The sequence below is a fragment of the Camelus dromedarius genome, chromosome 14, assembly GCF_036321535.1.
Source record: "Camelus dromedarius isolate mCamDro1 chromosome 14, mCamDro1.pat, whole genome shotgun sequence".
NCBI lineage: Eukaryota > Metazoa > Chordata > Mammalia > Artiodactyla > Camelidae > Camelus > Camelus dromedarius.
The window spans coordinates 70,176,156-70,195,574 of NC_087449.1; the positions used below are offsets into that span (position 1 = coordinate 70,176,156).

Sequence of the window (19,419 nt, forward strand, 5' to 3'; positions counted from 1 at the left end):
ATCTCAGTTTGTTTCTTCTTTGTGTTTTCTCTGTTAGACTCTTGTAGCCTTGCGCTGTGCTCACCCAGTCTTCTCCCAGGTCCTCTGAGCATCTTTACAGCCACAGCCTTGAACTCTTTATCCAATAGGTTGCATATCCCCTCCACTTCGTTCTTCCCTGGGGTTTTATCTTGTTGCCTCATTTGGAACCTATTCCTCTGTTGTCTTATTTTGCCTAATTTGCTGTTTTTACTCCTATGTACTTGGTAGGTTGGTTGCACTTCCAAAGCTTGGAGACGAGGCCTGTTATAGGAGTCCTTTTACGTCACCAGCACTTCCCCTGTGGTCACCAGAGCTGTATGCTCCAGGGGTGTCCCTGCGTGGCTGTGTGGGTCCTTCTGTTGTGGTGGGTGACTATGTGGGTGATCTGGTAGGTGTGGCAGCCCCCTGGTCTGGTTGGTTGCCAGGCCCAGCCTTGTGAGGAGGCTCTGGTCACTTGTGGGTGAGGCTGGGTCACTTGGCACCTGGTTGCAGAGGCCCGGATAGTCCCAGGGCTAGTTTTGGCCCACTGGTGGGCAAAGCTGGGTTCCAGGGTGGGTGGCTGCAGGGCCTGGTTGTCCAGGAGCTAGCATCAGGCCACTGGTGGATGGTGCTTGTTCCTGACATGGTTGGCTGCAGGGTCTGGGGTGTCCCTCCCAAACTGGTGTCAGCCTGCTTGTGAGTGGGGCCAGGGCAGCTAGCTGAGGGGTCCAAGGTGTCTTGGAGCTGGTGTTGGCCTGCTGGTGGGCAGGGCCAGGGCACAGGGGTGTCCGGGGCCTGGTGTCCACCTGCTGGTGGGCAGGCTGGGTCCTTATGCAGCAAGCTGTGGGGCTGTGGTGGTCCTGGGCTGGCACCTGCCCTCTGGACAACAGGGCTGGCTGGGGCCCACCTGCGGGTGGGCGACGCTGGGTCCTTGGGTCTCCCCTTGCAGGGCTGGGGGTCCAGGAACCAGTGTAAGTCCACTGATGAGCAGAGCTGAGGCCCAGGGCTCCTGGGGTGCCTGCCCACTGGTGTACAGGATCAGGCACTGGGCCCTCAGGTGGACAGAGCCAGGTCCTGGGGCTGCTGTGTGCTCTGGGGGTCTTAAGGCAGCCGGCCTTCTGGTGGGTGGGACTGTGCCCCCTGCCCAGCTGCCGATCAGCCTGAGGCGTCCCCGTGCTGGTGCCGACAGGCTGCTGGGCGGGGCTGGGCCCCGGCACTGACTGGTAGAGGAGGACTCCACAGTGACACCCGCCAGCACCAGTGTCCACGTGGCAGAATGAGCTCCCAAAAATGTCTGCCCCCATGTCTGTGTCCCCAGGGTGACCGCTAATCTCCTCCTGCGTCTCCGGGAGGCTCCCCTTGACCAGCACGTGGGTCTGACCCAGGCTGCTCTCAAGTTACTGCTGCTGCCGTGGGCCCTGGAGCAGGGGAGTCTGTGTGCGCTGTGAAGTGGAGCCTCTGTTCCCCTGGCCCTCTGGGTCTCCTGGACGTAAGCCGTGCTGGCATTCAAGCCAGATGTTCTGGTGGTTCACCCTCCCAGCGCAGGACCCCTAGACAGGGGAGCCTGAAGTGGGGCTCAGACCCCTGGCTCCTGGGGGAGCTTCTGCAGTTGTGCTTGTGCTGCAGTTGTGGGTCGCCCCCCAAGGTGTGGTCCTGACTTCACCACGTCTCAACCTCCTACCTGTCTCGTTGCGGCCCCTTCTCTGTCTTCGGTGGGAGAAGGTCTTTCCTGCTAAGCTTCTGGTCCTTCTCGTCAGTCTGGCTCTGTGAATCGTGAGGGCCTTGGCGCCGTGGGGGGCGGCGAGTTCAGGGCCTCCCTACTCCGCCACCCCAGCCGCGTCCTCGCTGTTTCTGATTCGGGCTGATTGATTTGGTCAGAGATCAGACGTGTGGGAGTTTAGTCCTTGGATACGTATCGAGTCCTGCTTTGGGACCAGTAGATCATTTTTCTAAATATCCTGCGTGTGGTTTAAGGGAGCGCTTAGAACCCTGTGCTTGTTTATATTCTGTGTACGCCTGCAGGGCTCAGGCTGTTAATGGTGCTGCTTGAACGTATGGCATCGATGACTCAGGGTGTCTGGCTTTGCGTCAGTTCCCGAGAGAGTCAGGCCAGCCTTTCCCGCTGAAGTCTGTGCCTCGGACCTTCCCGCTGGTCTGCCGGCCTTTGCTCCGTCTACTTTGCGCGTTGACTCCCGGGTGCAAGGCTGCCGTGTCTTCCCGGCGACTGAGCGCGTGGTCACGACGCGGCCTCCGCTGCCACTCCTGCTTTTTCCCTGAAGTATTTCTGTCTGTTTCTAGACAACTGCACTAGCTTCCTATTTATAGTTTCTATAGTGTGTCTTTTTCTGACTTTTAAAATGCAGTGCTTCTGTACGTTATTGTTGTAGAATTCTCTTTTAAATGGAAAAAAGTTAGCTTTTTGGTGTTGTGTTTGGTTTTTCAATCCAGTTTGGTAAGGTGGTCACTTACATATTCGTATTGTTGCCTTCACTTAGGTTTTAACCTGATGATTTCTTATTGTCAGTTCTTCAAGGTTCTTAAGACAATTAAAATACATTCTTCCCAGCATTTCAGGTCATTTTCACGCTGGCCAGGCAATTCCCAAAACAGGTTCCAGCTGCTTCTTAAGCATGTTTTAGCAAACCCCAGTCTGATCGTGTTTCACCTGCATGTCAGGGGCGCCCGGGTCCCAGCCCGCCAGCTTGTGTGACGCACGTGGGGCTTCGGGGACACTCCGCTCATCCTTGCACTCCCCGCCTTCTGCTTTGTTCACGCTGTTTCTTCTTCCATTTGTTCATCTCTGTGGACTCACGTACTGAAAAAAACAGAACCCTTCCCCTGTCGCTTAAGGGAGGGCTTGAGGTGGATCAGAGGCCACCTGCCTGGACCTGCTGCCCTTAACCAGATGTCCAGGCTGTGTGCGGTTTGATGTGGTCGTTTTAAACAGAGCTGTGTGTGTGAGGTTCCACCTCTTGTCTGACTGTCAGTTACACTGCTGCACATGTGACGCGACGAGCACGTGGAACCCACTGGCGCGGGGCGTCTTCCGAGTGCCCCGCCGTTCACAGGCTAGGGGGCTGGCAGGTGTTTTCAGGTGGTGGGAACATTGTTGGTATTTTACAAGCTGCCTTAAAATTTTACCTCTCAGAACTTCAGTGCATAACTGTTTCTTTGCAGCATTTGAAAAATAAATTAGTGACATTGATTTATTAATTATCAAGGAAACATTAGGCTTTAGAAACATTTTTCAGAGAATTACGTGGAAGCAATTGCTAAATTAAGCAATGAAAACAAACTCATCTACAATTTTATCACCTTGTACATAGTGCCGGTGTTTAATGTGAACATTGCATACCAAGCTCTACACAGGCAAGCTGCCAGCTTCTCCGAAAGGATAATCAAAGCACAGTGAAGACTCTGGCATTCCTTAAGAACCGTTCTGAGCTGCGACCGTGCATGTGTTCTGCTGAGGTAACAGCACGCTGCAACGTACGCGCTGTAACCCGCACACAGGTTAAACGTACGTTTGGATGAGTCCGACGGTTGTGTTCACCTGTGTAACCACCACCCGAGACAAGGCAGCGTTTCCATCCTCCTGTGGCCACCTCCACCCCCATTCCCACCATCTGGTTTCTGTCGTCATCTGTCTGTACCAGGTTGCATGACTTTTTGATTGAAATAGAGTTGGTGTAAGGTGTTGTGCTAGGTTCTGTGCACAGCATGGTGATTCAGTCATACACATACAGGTATATGTTCTTTTTCACATTCTTTTCCACTGTGGTTTATGACAGGACACTGAGTGCAGCTCCCCGTGCTGTGCAGCGGGACCTTGTTGGTCTGTTTTCTGTACAGCAGTTACTGCCTGCAAATCCCAGGCTCCTGCCCTGCCCTCCCCCACTGCACGGGGGCACCGCTGGTGCTCACCTGACGCCGATCCTGCGGCCCTTCCCCGGTGCTGAGTGTGCCAGACCTCAGCCTTCCATGTGGTTCCCGGGGGTGGTTCCTGTGTGTGGACGTGCCGCAGTCTGTTTGTGGCTCTCGTTGGTGATGACACAGATCTGGGCTGATTGCACTTTGGGGCTGTTATGAATAAGGTGGCTACGAACATTCCTGCACCAGTTTTCTGTGGACATATTTGTTTCTCATGAGCAAATAGCTCAAAGTAGCGTTTCCGGGTCCCAAGGTAAGTGCACGTGACAGCCCTGGGGGTCACGATCCAGTGTCCGGTGGTTTTGGTCTGAGGCGTGAACAGGCAGCAGTCCTGTGGCTTCACTTGAGAACGAAGACGCTGCACAGAGTTCCAGGAGCTCCGTGGCCTTTCGTACGTCTTCTTTTGTCGTGTCTGCTCTAAAGTTGTCGGCCCTTTTCAGTTGGAGTTTGGACTTCCTGCTGCGGATTCGGGGCTTCTCTGTCATGTCCCGGGTGCACAGCCTTCGTCAGATACGTGTGCTGCAAATACTTTCTCGCGCTGTGGTTCATCTCTTCATTTTCTTAATGTCTTTTTCGAAGAGGAATTGTTAATTTTTATGAAGTCTAATGTCTTAGTTTTTTTAATCCGTGATCTCGTTCATCTATAGCTTGTGCATTTTTTTGTAGCTGATTTCTGCCTGCCAGGATGGAAGAGGACGCCAGCCTGCTGCCTGAGGAGACGCTTTCGGACGGCGCCCCCCTCGTGGAAGACGGTAATGCAGACGCGTCTTTTCACAGATAACTCGCGTTCCGGCAGCGAGGAAGGCAAATGCCGTGCCTCACCGTTGCCCTTTAACTTCCTTTTTCCGGGGAGACTAAATCTTTTAAACTCGCATCTTTTCTCAGAAAGGTGGCTTGTGTTGTTCTGCCTTTAACTGGAGGAAAGAGCTCCGCTGGCTGAGACTCGGAAGGCGGCAGGGCCGCGGCTTCCTTTCCAGCGTCTCGGCTGAGAAATCTGATGCCGTTTTTATCCTCTGATTGCAACCTATTTTTGTTTTCCTTTCCTGGAAGCTTTTAGTTTTAAAAAAAAATCTGATGATCTGAAATTTCTCTAAGACGTGCCTTGATTCGGGCCAGTGCGGGACGCCAGGCTGGACAGTCCAGCCTGGAAACTGATCTCGGTCCCCCATCCGGCGCCGTGGCCGGTCGGCTGTGCCCTCGCCGGCGACGCCTGGTCCCCTCGCTCCAGGTTGCCTTCTCTTGTCCGCCGCCTTCCCGCTCCTGCTCTCGTGACCGTGGCCGGACACCTCTTAGAATTTCCTTTCATTTTTACTGAGATTTAATGAAGGAGTGGACGTAAGCCAGACAGCTTGCTTTGCCACGATTCGCTGGGAGTCTGCGGGGACTCTCTGAGACAGTGGCTCTCACACCTTTTCCTGTCGGGGAACCCTTTACATCATTAAAAATTATTGACAACCCGAAAAGCTTTTGTTTATGATGGTTAATCTTTCAGTGTTCACTGTTAAAAACTAAATCTGAAAGGCTTTTTTTAAACCTGTTTACTTACAACAGCAGAACAGTGAGCCTGTCGCAGGCAGCGGCAAGAGCCCGGCTGGGAGGAGGCAGCTGGGCTCCACGTGTCGTGAGGCCCCTGGAAACCTCCGCGGTGCGCTCGTGAAAAGGGCTGAAAAAGACAAATGATGCTTTGCTATTACTGTGAAGGCAGTCTTGACCTTACAGACCCCCTGAAAGACTTTCAGGGACTCCCCCAGGGTTCCCTGGGCTCTGGTTTGAGAACCGCTGCTTGGAGACACCGTGGCCTCGCTGCCCGTCCAGGCGGAGCTTGGCGGGACTTCTCCCGGACCTTCAGGCTCGAGCGCCTGACTCTGGAACTCTTGCTTGGTTTCTAGAACCAGATGAACTGGAAGAGCCGGAGTTTGTGGGTGAGTCGCCCTCCATGGAGGCCGCGGGCCGGGCTGGCCCCGGAAGCTCCAGGTAACGGACGGGGGACTGACGGGGGGGGGGGGGGCTGCTTGCCCGGGGCGGGGGAGTCGCCCCGCGATGGCAGCCGCCGTCCTTTCCCACCAGTCCAGGCAAAGGGCAGGGAGCCGGCAGGAGGAGGCGGAGACCGGCTGCCCCGGACCGAGTGCGGGCAGCACAGTGGCGGCAGGACCTGAGCCGCCTGGACAAGCTGCAGGAGGAGAAAGTCCTCTTCATTCAGAGGACACGGTGAGCAGCGCCGGGGCCCCGCCTGGTGGGCTTTCCACGCTCGTCTGCAGAGAAGCTGGAACCTGAAAACCAGTTGCAGGCGCCGTGAAACCTTCCTCCTAAGTACCCGGTTGTGTGAGAGGGGTCCCCGGAGGAGAGGGTGTGTCTGCGGGCCCCGAGCCCCCACCCCGTCCCGCTGCCCCCTCCCCAGCTGGAGGAGCGGGGAGGCACCTGGGGAGAGGGAGGCGGAGGGCCTGGGTGTCAGGGGACCGTTTATCCAGATTCTGGCTTCACCTTTCAGAGGGGAGCTGCGTGCCAGCCGCCAGAGGATGGACCTCGTGGCCAAGCAGCAGGAGAGCGTGGCAGCCGAGGTGGCCGCGGAGAGAGAGGCCAACAACATGTAGGTCGTAGGTGTGGGGGGCGACCTGGGGCCCGCGTGGGCCGCAGAGTGGGCTCCATCCTCCCACATCAGGGTCTGCACTCAGCACCTGCTGTGTTCAGCGGCCGAGCGAGCAGACCAGCCTCCATCCCGGGCAGGGCAGACATTCATAGTGGACACGAAGAGTCAGGTGGTCACACGGGGTGGCCGTGAGTCTGGAGGGCGGTCACTTTGAAGCAGGTGGCAGGGGAGGCCTCCCTGAGGAGCTGACCCCCAGGCTGGGGCCTGAATAATGGGGAAAGAGCACCCAGGGGTGGGAGCCGGGAGAGGCCAGCAGGGCAGCTCAGGGACCGGGGTGGCACAGAGGTCAGCTGCCTGCACGGTCGAGTCCCCTGGGCAGCGTTACTCAAGGCCATTCTCAGAGAGACCTGGACCTGCAGGCTCAAACACCCTGGCAGGGATCTCAGGGGCGGTGCACCTCTCTGCCCTGCCCGCCCTGCGCCCCCCCCACCTCTGTCCGTCTGTGCATCCGCACGAGGGGAGGGTACCTGCGGCTCCAGGAGGGCAGAGACAGGTGATGTGGGACAGCGCAGAGTGGCTCGGCCAAGAGGGTCTCATGGCGGCTTCTTGGCCGCCCAGATGCTTCTAGTCATGAAGCAGGTGTGCTGGGTCCTTCCCGGGCCAAACCTGGGTGGGCCTGCAGCTCCGAAGGGCTGGCAGTGAGGAGACCGACTCCCCCCACTTGTAAACATGGAGCCGGGGGGTGCAGGGTCAGCACCTTCTGAGCCGCCCAGCCAGGGTGGGCCCAGGAGAAGCCTGTCCTCGACAACACCACACTCCTGCCTCCCCCCTGGCCCGTCCAGACAGAGTCCTCTCAAAAATGAAAAGGCAGGCGAAGGTGCCCGGAGCCCTGGCCTGGGGGCCTCATCTCAGCGCCGCTCTCCCCAGGGCAGCCGTGGGCCGCCTGGAGGCAGCGTCCCGACGCCTGCGCTTGGAGCTGGAGAAGGAGAGAGACCTGCAGTCCAGAGTCACAGCCGTGCTTCAGGAGAGCGAGTAAGTCCCGGGGTCACACACGGGACGGGTCTGAGTATGAAGGATATGTTTTGCACTTGACTTTCAAGTTGCCTGAAAACTGAATGGTAACCAGGACTTCACACGTTTTAAGTGTTTTTCTCTTTCTCGGTGTTTGAGTTCTTAGGATCTATGCAGTCAGCTTCTTTTCCCTTTTTTCCTGGTCTCTGTGCTTCTGCGAACAACCAGCGTGGTTTTAAAAAGTGCTTCTCACCTTTCCTAGAATCACCTCCCTCCACCCCCCCCCCCCCGAGACCGCTGCCCTGTGTCAAGTACTTCCTGGTAGAGGGTTTGGGCTGTAAACGTCAGGACTGCCTCCAGCTGGCTTAAGGGTTTAGGAAGAGGCATGAGGGACAGAATCCGACTCTGGGCAGATCCCGGCCCGACTCCCGGAAGTTCAGCCGTCCAGGCCCCTGGAGACCCAGCAGGCGGGGAGCTTCCACCAGGGCTGGGGGTCCGACGACACAGCTGCCTCACACCCTTCTGCCCCGACGGAGCCCCCGGCCCGAGTCTCAGCTCGCCCGCGGCGCTGGCCACACGGGTGTCCGGCCCTTTGCAGGAGGCGCCCGCAGGGCTGGGAGTGGGCGTTGAGTGCCGGGAGCCTCCCCCGGCGACTCATGGGGCCGGAATCAGTCTCTGGCCCGTTCCTCTTGTGATGCAGTCTGCCCTGATCCCCTGTGTCCTGTGGGCCAAGCTGTGACGCCCTCTGTAAACTGGGGAGGAGGGGTCCTTGTCCTGACAGCGTCCCTTCCCCACCAGCTCCGGAGCAGCAAAGACCTGGTGGCCTTGTCTTTCTCGATCACTGCGTCCTCCATTTACTTTTTTAAAAAAACTTTAAAATTTTGAAACAACTTCAGATTTACAGAAGAGCTGCAAAATAGCACGAAGAACCCCTGTGTCCCCTTGGCCCCATCATCCCAGTGACACCTTCACAGCAAGGAGGCCCCACTTGGGGGTCGTGGGGTGGTCCTGCGTCCAGCTGGAAGGACCCCCAGCCCCCCCCCCAACCGTGACACACATGACCTTGATAGTTTGAAGATCCTGGGCCGGGAAAGGTCCCTCACGTCGCCCCATGTGCTGCCCCCTCGGGCTTGTCGTCTGGCGTCCACCCCCGACGTGCTGCCGCATCCTGCCTGGTGTCCTTGCGGTGAGGCGCCCGATGCCCGCTGGCCCTGTTCCGTGGGGGCTCTGACCTCTTGGATGAGGGATGTCTGCAGACTTTCTCCATCGCCGAGTCATGCATTTCTCTCGGAAACTAACATGTACTTTGTGGTACAAACTGCAAGACTCTGGAAGACCCCATCCTCTTCCTTCTCCGCACTCTGGTTTTCGCATTTACTGGTGTTTCGTGTTTGAACCAGTTAAGATGGCTGTTGCCAAAGTGCGCCTTTCTAGCTCCGTCATCCCATCCAGCTGTGTGAGTCAGCATGCTGCTGTGAGGGGCACCTTTCCCTTCTCCACATTCGTTTATGCTTCCGTGTGACTCTCCCATTCCCGTTTCATTCGGTGGGTCACGGTCTCTCCCGTCGTCACTTATTCTGACGCTCCAGTCGTCGCAGATTTGGCCGCGGGACCTCTTTCAGGCTGGCTCCTCTGTGCTTGTGACTCGCCCCGCACTTCCTGGCATAAGGACGCGGTCCAGGCCCCCTCATTTATTGTCCGCCCCAGCCCTGGACCCAGGCAATTGTCCAAGGAGGCCTGGTTCCTCACAGGGCAGAACGGTGTCTGGGGACAGAGCTGGGTGCTGGGTGCTGGGTGCTCCCCTGCTGCTCCAGGCCCTCCCCCAGGCACCCGGGAAGCGCATGCACGTCTGTGCTGTCTGCACTGAAGCCACGCACTCACAGTGGAATTCTGGCTCCAACAGAATCAGCAGTCCACCTCGTCCCCTGTCTGACCTGGACGTCCCTCCTGTGACAGACAGAAACCTGCCTCTCTCCTAAACACTTCCAGCTCTCTCTCCATACCTCCAAGTGCCCATCTGTGGCCCCTGCCCAGCTGCCCGCACTCCGACGCACTCCTGCAGCCCTGAGCCCCCAGGCCGGCGCCCGTCCTTCCCCCGTGAGCGTGGCTGCTGCCAGGTGGTGCGTTTACTTCGTCTTTAATCCGTGTCACCTATGTCTAACTTACATGCAAGGAAACGCATGTGTCCCTCACGCCTATTCTCCATCCTCAGACCCCAGGCAACCTCTCTGTCCTCTGTCCCTTTGCGTTAAGCGTGCAGAGCCTGCAGGCTGTACTCCCCGGGCCTGGCTGCTGCGCCGTGCACAACAGTTACGAGACGCACCAGGGCCGGCGCCCACGCCATCGGTGCCCTCCTGGCCACACACTTGTCCCCTGTGGCTCCCCGTCCTAACCGGTATCCTCTGGGCCAACATAGTGACTCCCCTGTCCTTGTGGTCCAATCATCGTGGAAGTATTGCTGGTCCTTCCTCAAGACCGGCCTCCCGTAGGAATGAAGGGTCCTCATAGCTGAGAAGGCCAGCTGCTCAGCGCCCCCCCGACCCCTGCCACCCCCGCTAGGCCACTCTCTCCAAGCCGGGGCCCACCGCTGCCACGCCCTCAGTGTCCGCAGAGCTGACCCCCCCCAGCCCGCCCTCTGGTGGCGTGACCGACCAGATGCTCTCCTGAAACTGCTCTCAGGGAGGACTTGCCCTCGGGGCCCCTGCGTTGCTGCCGGTGTCTGTGTGCTGGACAGAACCTTCTTCACCCAGGGTCACCGGCACCCCAGGTGGCAGGGACATGCACAAGGCCCCCACGTGTGCGCTGAGGGAGGGAGGGCTGCACAGCAGGCATCCACTGTCCCTAAGGACCTCCTCCAGGGGTGCCGAGCGCACTGTCTGCCTGGTGCTGCTGGCGTGCCAGGCTCGAGGCTTGGTGATTCAGAGTCCCTTGTTTATTCACTCAGCAAACAGTAGCTGGGCACCTGCTCGGTCCCGAACACTGCTCTGAGCGTTTAGGGGTCACCCATGAGAAAAACAGCAAAAATCCCTGCCTCAGGGAAACTCCATCTGCAGTAACGACAGACAGACAGACAGACAGACAGAAAACAAGCAAATCATGAAGCTTGTGCCGGGTGCCACGTCTCCCAGGCTCCAGCCCAAACCCAGAGGGCAGGACAGTGTGGACACAGCGCGGGGCAGGGAGCTGCAGGCCTGGAGGGCTCCTGGCAGAGCTGACCGACCCATCGATGGTGGTTGTCAGACTTGGGGCCCAAACCCTGGAGTGAATGCATGCAGAGGGCACAGCCCCAGATCTCCAACCCCTTTTCCGAGGTAAACCAAGGCGTCTCTTGTTTGCAAGGAGGGCCATGTGGCACATGGAAATCCGGGAGGGGCAGCTGGAGGGTGTTCGGAAGTCAGCCCAAGAGGAGGCGGTGGCCGCCGAGCGGTTCCTTCAGAAGCGGGCAGCCGAGCAGCTGCGCAAGGAGGCGGAGGCCGCAGGGAAGGTGGAGAGGAACCGGCTGCTGCGGGTCCGGTAGGCACCAGGCCTCAGGCCCCGGCCCTGCCATACCCTCCGTCCCACCCGAGCCTGTTCCTCCTGAGCCCCAGTCAGAGCTGCTAACGCCACCCTCTCTCACTACCCTTCCCCCCACTTCTCTGGACGCCCTGCCCTCTTCCCCGCTCCGGCCGCTCCTCTGTGGACCGTCCTCCCTGAAGCCCAGTCACTGCAGGTGCCCCAGGGCAGCCTCTTCTAGGGGGTCCTGCTCAGCTGGGTCCCTGGGCAGGGCAGGGGGACCCCGGTGTGCCACAGCCAGCGGCCCCAGCAGCCCCACCCCGAGAGGCACACCTCCTGCCCTCCCCTTTCTCCAACCCCATCTCCACCCAGGTCCTCCCGACTCCCACCCCACCTCATCTTTCTGCTGCTTCTGTGGGATCCGAGTCTGGAGACACATGCCCCCTTCCCCCAGGCACACCCTCCTTACCTAGCCCCCTCCCCGCCCTCGGCAGCCCAGGCTGCACAGGACGGGGAGCGGGCGCTCAGGCGCTTCTGTTCCCGCGTCCCCGCGTCCCTGCAGGAAGTCCACGCACCTGCAGAAGGAGCTCGGGCTCAGGCACCAGAAGCTGATGGAGGACGCCCAGAGGAGCCGCCGGCAGGCGGTGAGGTTCCTGAAGGCCTCCCTGGGCAGGTAGGCTTCTCGCCCCGAGTCTGGCCCCCTGTCCGCCCCTGGGGGCCAACCTGAGAAAGCGGGGCTCTTGCCTTTGTTCAGAAATTCTCTGATTTTATCACTGAGTCATCACCTTATCATCCAAAAAAAATAAATCTGCTTTCAGTTTTGGGTGGTCGCTGTTTGCTTTCAGAAAGGGACTCCAGTCTGGAGAAGCACGTCTCCCACTTTTTTTGTGGTTCACGCACAGCACAGCTTTCCACTTGCCCTTGGCGTTGCGTGAGAGCACACCCAGGGCTCCTCGCCGCTCTGTGTCTGCTTGCTTGGCCCGGGACCCCTGGTGAGCATGCACCTCCTTCCAGGGTCCGCGAGAGAGAGTGGAAGGCCGAGCTGGAGTCCCGCCAACACATGCAGAGGCGCATGGACGCGGTGCTGGCCCTGAAGAACAGCATCACTGCCAACCGGGTAGGGCCCCGCACACGCATCCCTGCGGACCCTCCTGGCGGGCCCCCCACACACCCGCAGGGCCCCAGTGCAGGCCTCCAGGAGCCCAGCCTGCCCGTCCAGGCAGTGGCCGCTTGCACATGCTGCTCCCCTGCCCTGCCCTGTCCTGCTGAGCCCTGCCCCTCAGACAGGCTCCAGTGTCAGCAGGAAGCAGTAGGGAGCTGGTGTGGGAAGACGGGGACAAGGGACCTGGGCTCGCGAGGCCCTCCTGGGGGAGGTGACATCGGGCGCTGTGGCCTCAGTGTTCTCTATTCCCAAGGAAACGCTCCGGAAATTTCAAGCGTGGGGCCAGGCCAGGGCGGAGCTGGCTGAACAGAGGGCCCAGGCGGAGAAGGAGGCAGTTCTGGCCCAGGGTGGGGACGCTTTCAGGCACCTTTGCCATCAACGCCGGCAGCAGGAGCTGGAGGCCCAAAACCAGTGAGGGGCGGCTACCGGGGCAGTGGGGGTGTGCACGTCACAACCAGAGAGGCTGCTTCTCTCCCTGGGACCCCCTATTCCTGCCAGGCCCCTCCCTTTTCACCCTGATGTCCAGTCCCTGGCTGGTGGGGACCCCTCCTGGGCCTCAGCCCCTTCTGGCCCTGCCCCTGGGTCTGGCCCCTCAGGACCTGCCCCCACCCCCGGCCTCCCTCCTCCCTCCCAGGGGCTGCGGGCAGCCTGGGCTCATCCTAATACACGGCCTCACCTCTGGTCTCCCCCACTGGTGCTCAGTGCCACCTCCCTAATGCACGCTGCACCCCCGCCATCACCCGAGACGCCCCTCAGCCTGCACGTCCCCACACACAGCTTCCCACGCTGCGCTGCCCTGACAGATGGGGTCTCCCCAAGATGCAGGGCTTGGGTTTCCACCACTACTGCCTCATCCCAGCCTTGCATACGAGGTTCTGTCATTTTCTTGTTGTCCTGGAGGGCCTGTCCCTGCTACCACTCCCAGCGCCCGCCCCGCTCGTGGTCACTGTTACGTCTGCCCAGCTGTGGCCTCCTGGCCGTGTTACTGGGGACAGCATCTCTCTCCTCTGGGAGTCGAGGTGCCCTGAGTGTCACCCCCAGAGTTGTGCCATCACTGCACCCCACAGGGTCTGGGGCAACTCTGCCCACCTGAGTCCCCCAGTCTCACCCCCAGACTGGCACAGAGGCAGTGCCAACAGGGAGCTGCTGGAATGAATGAATGAGAGAATGAGTGAGTGAATGAGTGGGTAGGTGAGTGGGTGAGTGAATGGCCTTGGCTGAGCGCCCCCAGCATCCAGCCTGGGAGCCGGGAGAAGGAGACAGGACAGCTCACGGTGTACGGGTGGACTGTTAGGGCTGGGCAGGCCAGAGGGTCTGGTCCTGGGTCTCTGCAACCCCAAAACCTGGCTGCCTCCCTCACCTGCCCCCACGGGGTCCAGGGCTCACCCAAGCCCTGCCGTTGGCCTCACATTCCTGGGGACGGCTGGCAGGGGCCTGGCACAGGGGCCCAGGGCAGCTCGTTCTCAGCCCGTGGCGGTGTCCCGCAGTGCCTTCGAGGAGCAGCAGAAGCTCAGAAAGCACGAGATTGTGAGTCGGATTTTGAAAGAGGAGGCTGAGGAGGAGAGCAGGAAGAAGCAGCGGCCCGTGCCCCCCAGAGCCGTGGGCCGGCCAAGCCTGAGGGACAAGACCTGGGGCTACGTGGCCGACCTTTGTGAGGGGAGCAGCGCCGTGGAGCCTCCCTGTTACCTGCAGGTGAGCCGCTGCCTCCACTCAAGCTCCCGGCTCCCAGGAGTGGACCAGCTGAGGGCAGAGCAAAAAGCGGCCACCCTGCTCCCAGGATGCCCCTTTCCCCCATTCTCTGGTTTTCCTTGAGGCCCAGTGCCAGTGGGCAGACAACGTCCCCAGCATGGAGCCTCCCTCACGTCACAGCATCGTCACCCTCCCTCCCCATCCTCATCCCGGTCTGCATCCCTGAGGGGGGCCCCATCTGGCCTGAGAGCAACTGAGGGTCCTCAAAGGGGATTCGAGCGCAGCCATAAGTTAGAGTGTTCGGTGGATCTTTTGTGGGCACTGGAGAAAAATCTTTAATGACGTATAAAGATCCTTGTATTTTAAGTAGAAGTTACAGCACCGTGTGTGCCCAGGTCTCCGAGTGACGGGGAGAAGCCGGGCCCTGGGGTCCGAGTGTTTGTGTTTCCTTCTTCCTGATCTGTGCTTGCCTAGCCCCTAGGCTAAGCGGTTGCATCCTGTCCCTGACTCCAGGACAACAGTCTTACCGCCCCCAGACCCTCTCCGCTGGTGCAGGCCATCTCCAGCGAGTCCGTCCAGGGGGACCAGGGGAGCAGCGGCTGGGAGGCAGAAACGCTGGCTATGCCTGAAATCCCCGGGCTCTGGACCGAAGGCTACGAGCCCTACCAGGTAGCGTGGCCACACTGCCAACTCCTGGAGCTGTCCTCACGGCGGTCTCCGCCTCCTCCGAGGCCTCCGTGTCCTGGCGGTCCGGTGGGGGCTCGCCCGCAGGGGCTGCTCTGTGTGTCCCCCAGCCACGCCCACACTCACTGCTGCCCAGCGCCTCCCCTCTGCACACCGCACAGAGCTGGGGGTCGGGGGAGCCAGGCCTGACTCTCCTGCTTGCTGTTGGGGAAGCGGTTTCCAGGGCACTGCTCCTGCCTCTGAAAGGCACGGCTCCACGAGCTAGGAAGTCAGTGAGCACCCGCGGCGCCCGCAGGACACCGGCTCCAGCTCTGTCCCCGCGCCAGCCGCCCCGGCCCAGCCACCACATGGGGGCCTCACCTGCCTGTGGTCTGTGCACAGTTTGGTTCCACTGCTCTGAGGGCAAGGCCACTTTGGTTCTGCCGGTTCTGGGGAGGCATGGCTGAGCAGGGCCTGGAACAAGAGCAGGGCGGGCCAGACACTCAGCGGGCAGGGGTGGGCGCCGGCCCACAGGTCAGCAGGGAGAGCCGCGGCAGCGGGGGCGCGAGGAGCCAAGGCCCCAGGTGGGCAGGAGGCTTTGTGGAGCCACCGCAGGGGGCATTTTGCTTCCTGCAGAACTCCTCAGGGACTGTCTGCAGAGCACGCCTCTCCCGTTTCGTCCCGAAAGTGTGCCAGTGGGGTCCCGGGGGGCTCACGGCTCTGGGCTGTTCACCTCTGTCGTGTCCCCATGCCACCCCAGGTGCCCAAGGAGGACGCAGACTGGAAGCCTGTGGGCGGGACGAAGATGGACAAGGACATCCCGGAGCGCACGGCGCAGCGGCTGCGCAGCGGGGTGACCCACAGGCAGGTGGCCTCTGGGCGCGAGTTCAAAGGTCACCCCTTCAACAGCAAGCCGAAGCTCATTCACTTCAAGGTGGGCCGGGGGGCGGCCCAGCTGGGGAGCGGGGACCCCAGCACCGGTGTCCATGCCTGGGCTGAGGGCGACAGGGCTGGGGCTGGTGGGGCAGACACCAGCCCCAGGAGGGCACCTGTCCTGGCCGCAGGGCGTTGGGGCCTCCTGCGCAGGGGACGAGAGCCAGGGACAGGGTTCAGGCTCACTGGCCAGGCCCTGCACGAGGGGCCTGAGGCCACGCCTTTCCTGGTCACTCTGGGGGAGGGGAGTCTGGCGCCACCCAACCTCTGCTGGCGGAGCCTCCCCTCCCCCCCCACTCTCTGGTTCTACGTATAGAACGGTGCCCCGGGGGACCCTTGGTCCCCTTGGCACAAGATGTCCCCATCTCCCGGGCGTGGCTGTCAGGTGCCGCGAAGCAGCCCAGGAAGCTCTGAGTGACAGCTCTTCATCCACTTTGCCCAGGACTTCGATGTCGGCAAAGTCTACAAGAAGAAGGTCACGCTGATAAACGCCACCTACACGGTCACCCGCTGCAAGCTGCTGGGCGTGGAGGAGCCTCTCCGGGACTTCGTCCACGTCGAGTGAGCAGCCCCCACCCCACCCCACCCCACCCCCCCACCCCCACCCCCGCTGAAGCTGCGTGAGCAGCCTCCTCGCGGCTTCCTGACCTTGTGCTCTGAGGCGCCCGCGGGAGGTTTCCCTGGAAGCGCCTGTCTCTGTGTCAACTTTCACTCTGCTGCAGGGCCTCACGTGTCCTGGGGGGACCCCACTGAGCCTGCGCTGGATCCCCTTTCACATCTGTGATCTTCTGTCTGGTCCCTGCAATCCTTTCCTCTTTTCTGCTTTCCCTTGTTTTTCTCACGATGCCTTTCCTGCCTCTGCAGCGTCTCCTGCTCCTTTGCGTGTTGCCTTCCTTGTTAGGGCAGTTTTGCTCTTCCTCTTCCTGGTGTCTGCTGTCAGGTGAGGGGTCCGGGGGCCCTGGGTCTCCAGTGCTTCGTGGCTTCTGCTGTCAGCCTCCGAGGGCCTCTGCCCTCTGCCGTCCCCGGGGCGGCTCCCCGGGATCCAGGGCACCGACTGGGGCTCCGGCTGCTCTTCTCGAGCAGGACCCGCTGGTGGCTCCGTGCGGGTCGGGCCCACGCGGGGTCTCCATCCCGGGGTCCTGAGCGCTCCGCGCGGGCAGTGCACTTACCCCCAGTCTGTCCCCTGCTTTCCGGGCGCGCTGACGGTACAGTCTTCCTGCCGATCTGTGGGTTTCTGGAGGAGCCGACGGAGGCCCAGGTCTGGGCGTCACCATCACCTCGGCCACCCTGAAGCCCCCTCCCCAAGCCTGGCACGAGGAGCTTTTACCGACAGGGTTTTCTCTCTGCGCCTTGGGGGTATCACTCCCCCCGCGTCTCCTGGTTTCTCCCTGTTGTCGGGAGCCGGCGTTCCGTCCAGCCGCTGGTCTTCATGGGTCGTCGAGCTTTCCTCTGCGTCCATGGGGCCTGCGTCTCCCCCTCAGTGTGTCTGGGGGGATTGACTTTCCTCAGACCTGCCTAGGACGCACCGCGCTTCCCGACCAGCCCGAGGACTTGGATCTTGGGACAGCTGTGAGGTTTCGCGGCCCCGCCCCTCAGACGTCGCCCTCCCGCTCACACGCAGCCTCCGTCGCTCCCACGGGACCCTCTCCTGCTCGTTCCCGTGCCTCCTGACGCTGACTCGTGTCCCACCTTCTGAGCAGCCTTCTCGGCGTCTCCCAGGGTCTGTCCCTCCACTCACCGCTCCTCTCTTTGGTGGGACCTAACGAGCTGTTGAGATTGTGTTTTCGTTCCTCATTTCAGCTGCCGTATTTCTCATTTCTGGAGGTTCTAGGTTCTTTTCAGATCAGCTGGTCTTCCGTGCTCTTCCCTCTGTCCTGATCACTTCGCCCATGACTTTGCGTCTCCAGTCAGTCGTTCCGTGCCTGGAGCTCCTGCAGTCGGCCCTCCCCCTGCCGTGTTCCGTGCTGGCTCGTTTGCAGACTTTCAGTCTGGGTTCTGGTCTTCCCAGGATGAGACCCCTCCTCAGGAGTCTGTGCACTCTGGCATCGAAACCCTTGCTCCTGGTCAGAGAGGCCTGGTGCCACAGGGACGCCAGCCAGGGACAGATTTCACCGTGAGGCCTTGGCCTGTGTACTTCTAGGCCAAATGCACTACACAGACCCCCCTTGTGAGGGTGCACCTTGTGTGAGAAAGCTGGTGGGGAGCCCCTTCCCCTCGCCCACGGTCCAGACAGGACGAGCCTGCTCTCCCCACAGTCCCTGTGAAGCTGGGGCTCCTCTCTGTCTTTCACTGAAAGTGGGGCTCCAGCTGAATGCCGGGCCCCCATGCCCTCACCTTAGCCCTGAAGCCCTAGACCCTTGGTTCCAGGCCTGGCGTGTGTCCGGGGGAGCCGCGGCGTCACTCACACACCTAACACACGGATATTACCAAGTGTCCCCCAGAACTGAGTCCTGGGGAGGCCGCGCCCAGGACAGGAAGAGGGAGGGGTCCGGAGGCCCCACTCAGGCTTCCAGCCGGGCTGCGGTTCACAGGGTGCAGGGTGCTCACCTCCCTGCGTCCTTGTCCCTGCAGCTTTGACCCCCCTGGGCCCATGTCAGCCGGCATGTCCTGCGAAGTGCTGGTCACCTTCAAGCCGATGGTGAGTGGCAAAGGGGGGATTCTCAATGTGTCAAGAGGGTGCTGGGTGGAACTGGGTCCCTGCTGCTCCCCTGGCACTGCAGGACACCGCGGTGGAGGGGACGCATGGGAATCTCAGGAGGGGTCATGCACAGCCCGTTTCGCCACTTTATTTCCAAAACGCACAAACATTCCTCACCGTGCAGCATCCCGGGGCGGCTCCTGCTTCACTGCCAGCAGGTGTGAACTCATGCTCCTGGTCCAGGTGGGGTGTGGGGGCCTGAGTACGGCCCCCAGAGCCCCAGAGCTCGGCCGGTTACGCAGACGTGAGGTTACAAGCCCTTACGCTGCTTGGCTTGGTTTATTTTTTAGATAAACAAAGATCTGGAAGGCAGTGTCTCGTTTCTGGCTCAGACGGGCAGATTTTCTGTTCCACTGAAGTGTTCAACCAAGAAATGCTCCGTGAGTTGGAGCCTGAGCCAGGCTTCCGGGCCACCCGGGCTGGGGACGGGGTGTGGGGAACGAGGGTGACAGGGTCGGGGTTGGGTCAGGTGTTCTGGGGACCAGGGCACTCGCAGCAACGCTGGAAAGACCTGGACAAATCCTGCACCGACTGAGCCCGGCCTGCTGGGCCCTCGGGTCCAAGGGGCCCCCAGGACCGTCTCCAAAGGCGCTGGTCCCCTTGACTCTTGAACTGTGGTCTCCACGCCACGTCTTCTACCCGTTAACGAAGTTTGTGCCTTTCCACCTGCTTCCCCCAGTTTGCCCACCCACCCGCCAGCATTCACGTATCTTTTGGTATCTGAGTTCTGGGTTGTTTTTTTTTAGATTCCACATGTAAGTGCAATCAGTTTCTCTCTTCTGTCTGACTTATTTCACAAAGATCAATGCCCTCCACGTTGTCCGTGAGGCCCCTCCACGTTGTCGCAAATGGCAAGGCTTCCTTAGTCCATTTTATACACACCACGTTTTCTTCATCCACTCACCCAGCGACGAACACGCAGTTGCTCCCATGTCCTGGCGGGCGTAAGCGGCGCTGCAGTGAACGTGGGCACAGGAAGCCCTCCGACTGCCGATTCCTTCTCCTTCGGGTGAACACCCAGGGGTGCGCCTGCTGGGTCACCGGGTAGCTCTGCTGGCGGTCTCCTGAGGAGCCTCCGTGCTGCTGTGCAGTGGCTGCCCCGGTTCACACTCCCCGAGCGGTGCCCAAGGGCTCCCTTTCCCCGCGTCCTGGCCCACGCTTGTTCTTGTCTTTTCATCAGTTAGCCACCCTGACAGGTGGGAGGTGACACCTCACGGTGGTTTTGATTTGCATTTTCCTGGTTATTAGTGACGT

The 19,419-nt window shown here is 60.5% G+C and overlaps 1 protein-coding gene across 1 annotated transcript in view; it reads left to right on the forward strand.

Annotated features, from left to right (window-relative positions):
- CFAP74 (cilia and flagella associated protein 74) overlaps positions 1-19,419 on the forward strand; it is a 64,735-nt gene that overhangs the window by 11,268 nt on the left and 34,048 nt on the right. The window contains exons 3-17 of the mRNA XM_031463836.2: positions 4,597-4,682; positions 5,820-5,904; positions 5,998-6,138; positions 6,419-6,517; positions 7,445-7,549; positions 10,868-11,041; positions 11,583-11,693; positions 12,035-12,137; positions 12,436-12,593; positions 13,670-13,874; positions 14,385-14,540; positions 15,295-15,468; positions 15,910-16,028; positions 18,039-18,105; positions 18,456-18,545. Of these exons, the coding sequence (XP_031319696.2) occupies positions 4,616-4,682; positions 5,820-5,904; positions 5,998-6,138; positions 6,419-6,517; positions 7,445-7,549; positions 10,868-11,041; positions 11,583-11,693; positions 12,035-12,137; positions 12,436-12,593; positions 13,670-13,874; positions 14,385-14,540; positions 15,295-15,468; positions 15,910-16,028; positions 18,039-18,105; positions 18,456-18,545 (1,854 nt within the window). The 5' untranslated portion in view covers positions 4,597-4,615. The remainder of the gene's footprint in view (positions 1-4,596; positions 4,683-5,819; positions 5,905-5,997; positions 6,139-6,418; positions 6,518-7,444; positions 7,550-10,867; positions 11,042-11,582; positions 11,694-12,034; positions 12,138-12,435; positions 12,594-13,669; positions 13,875-14,384; positions 14,541-15,294; positions 15,469-15,909; positions 16,029-18,038; positions 18,106-18,455; positions 18,546-19,419) is intronic.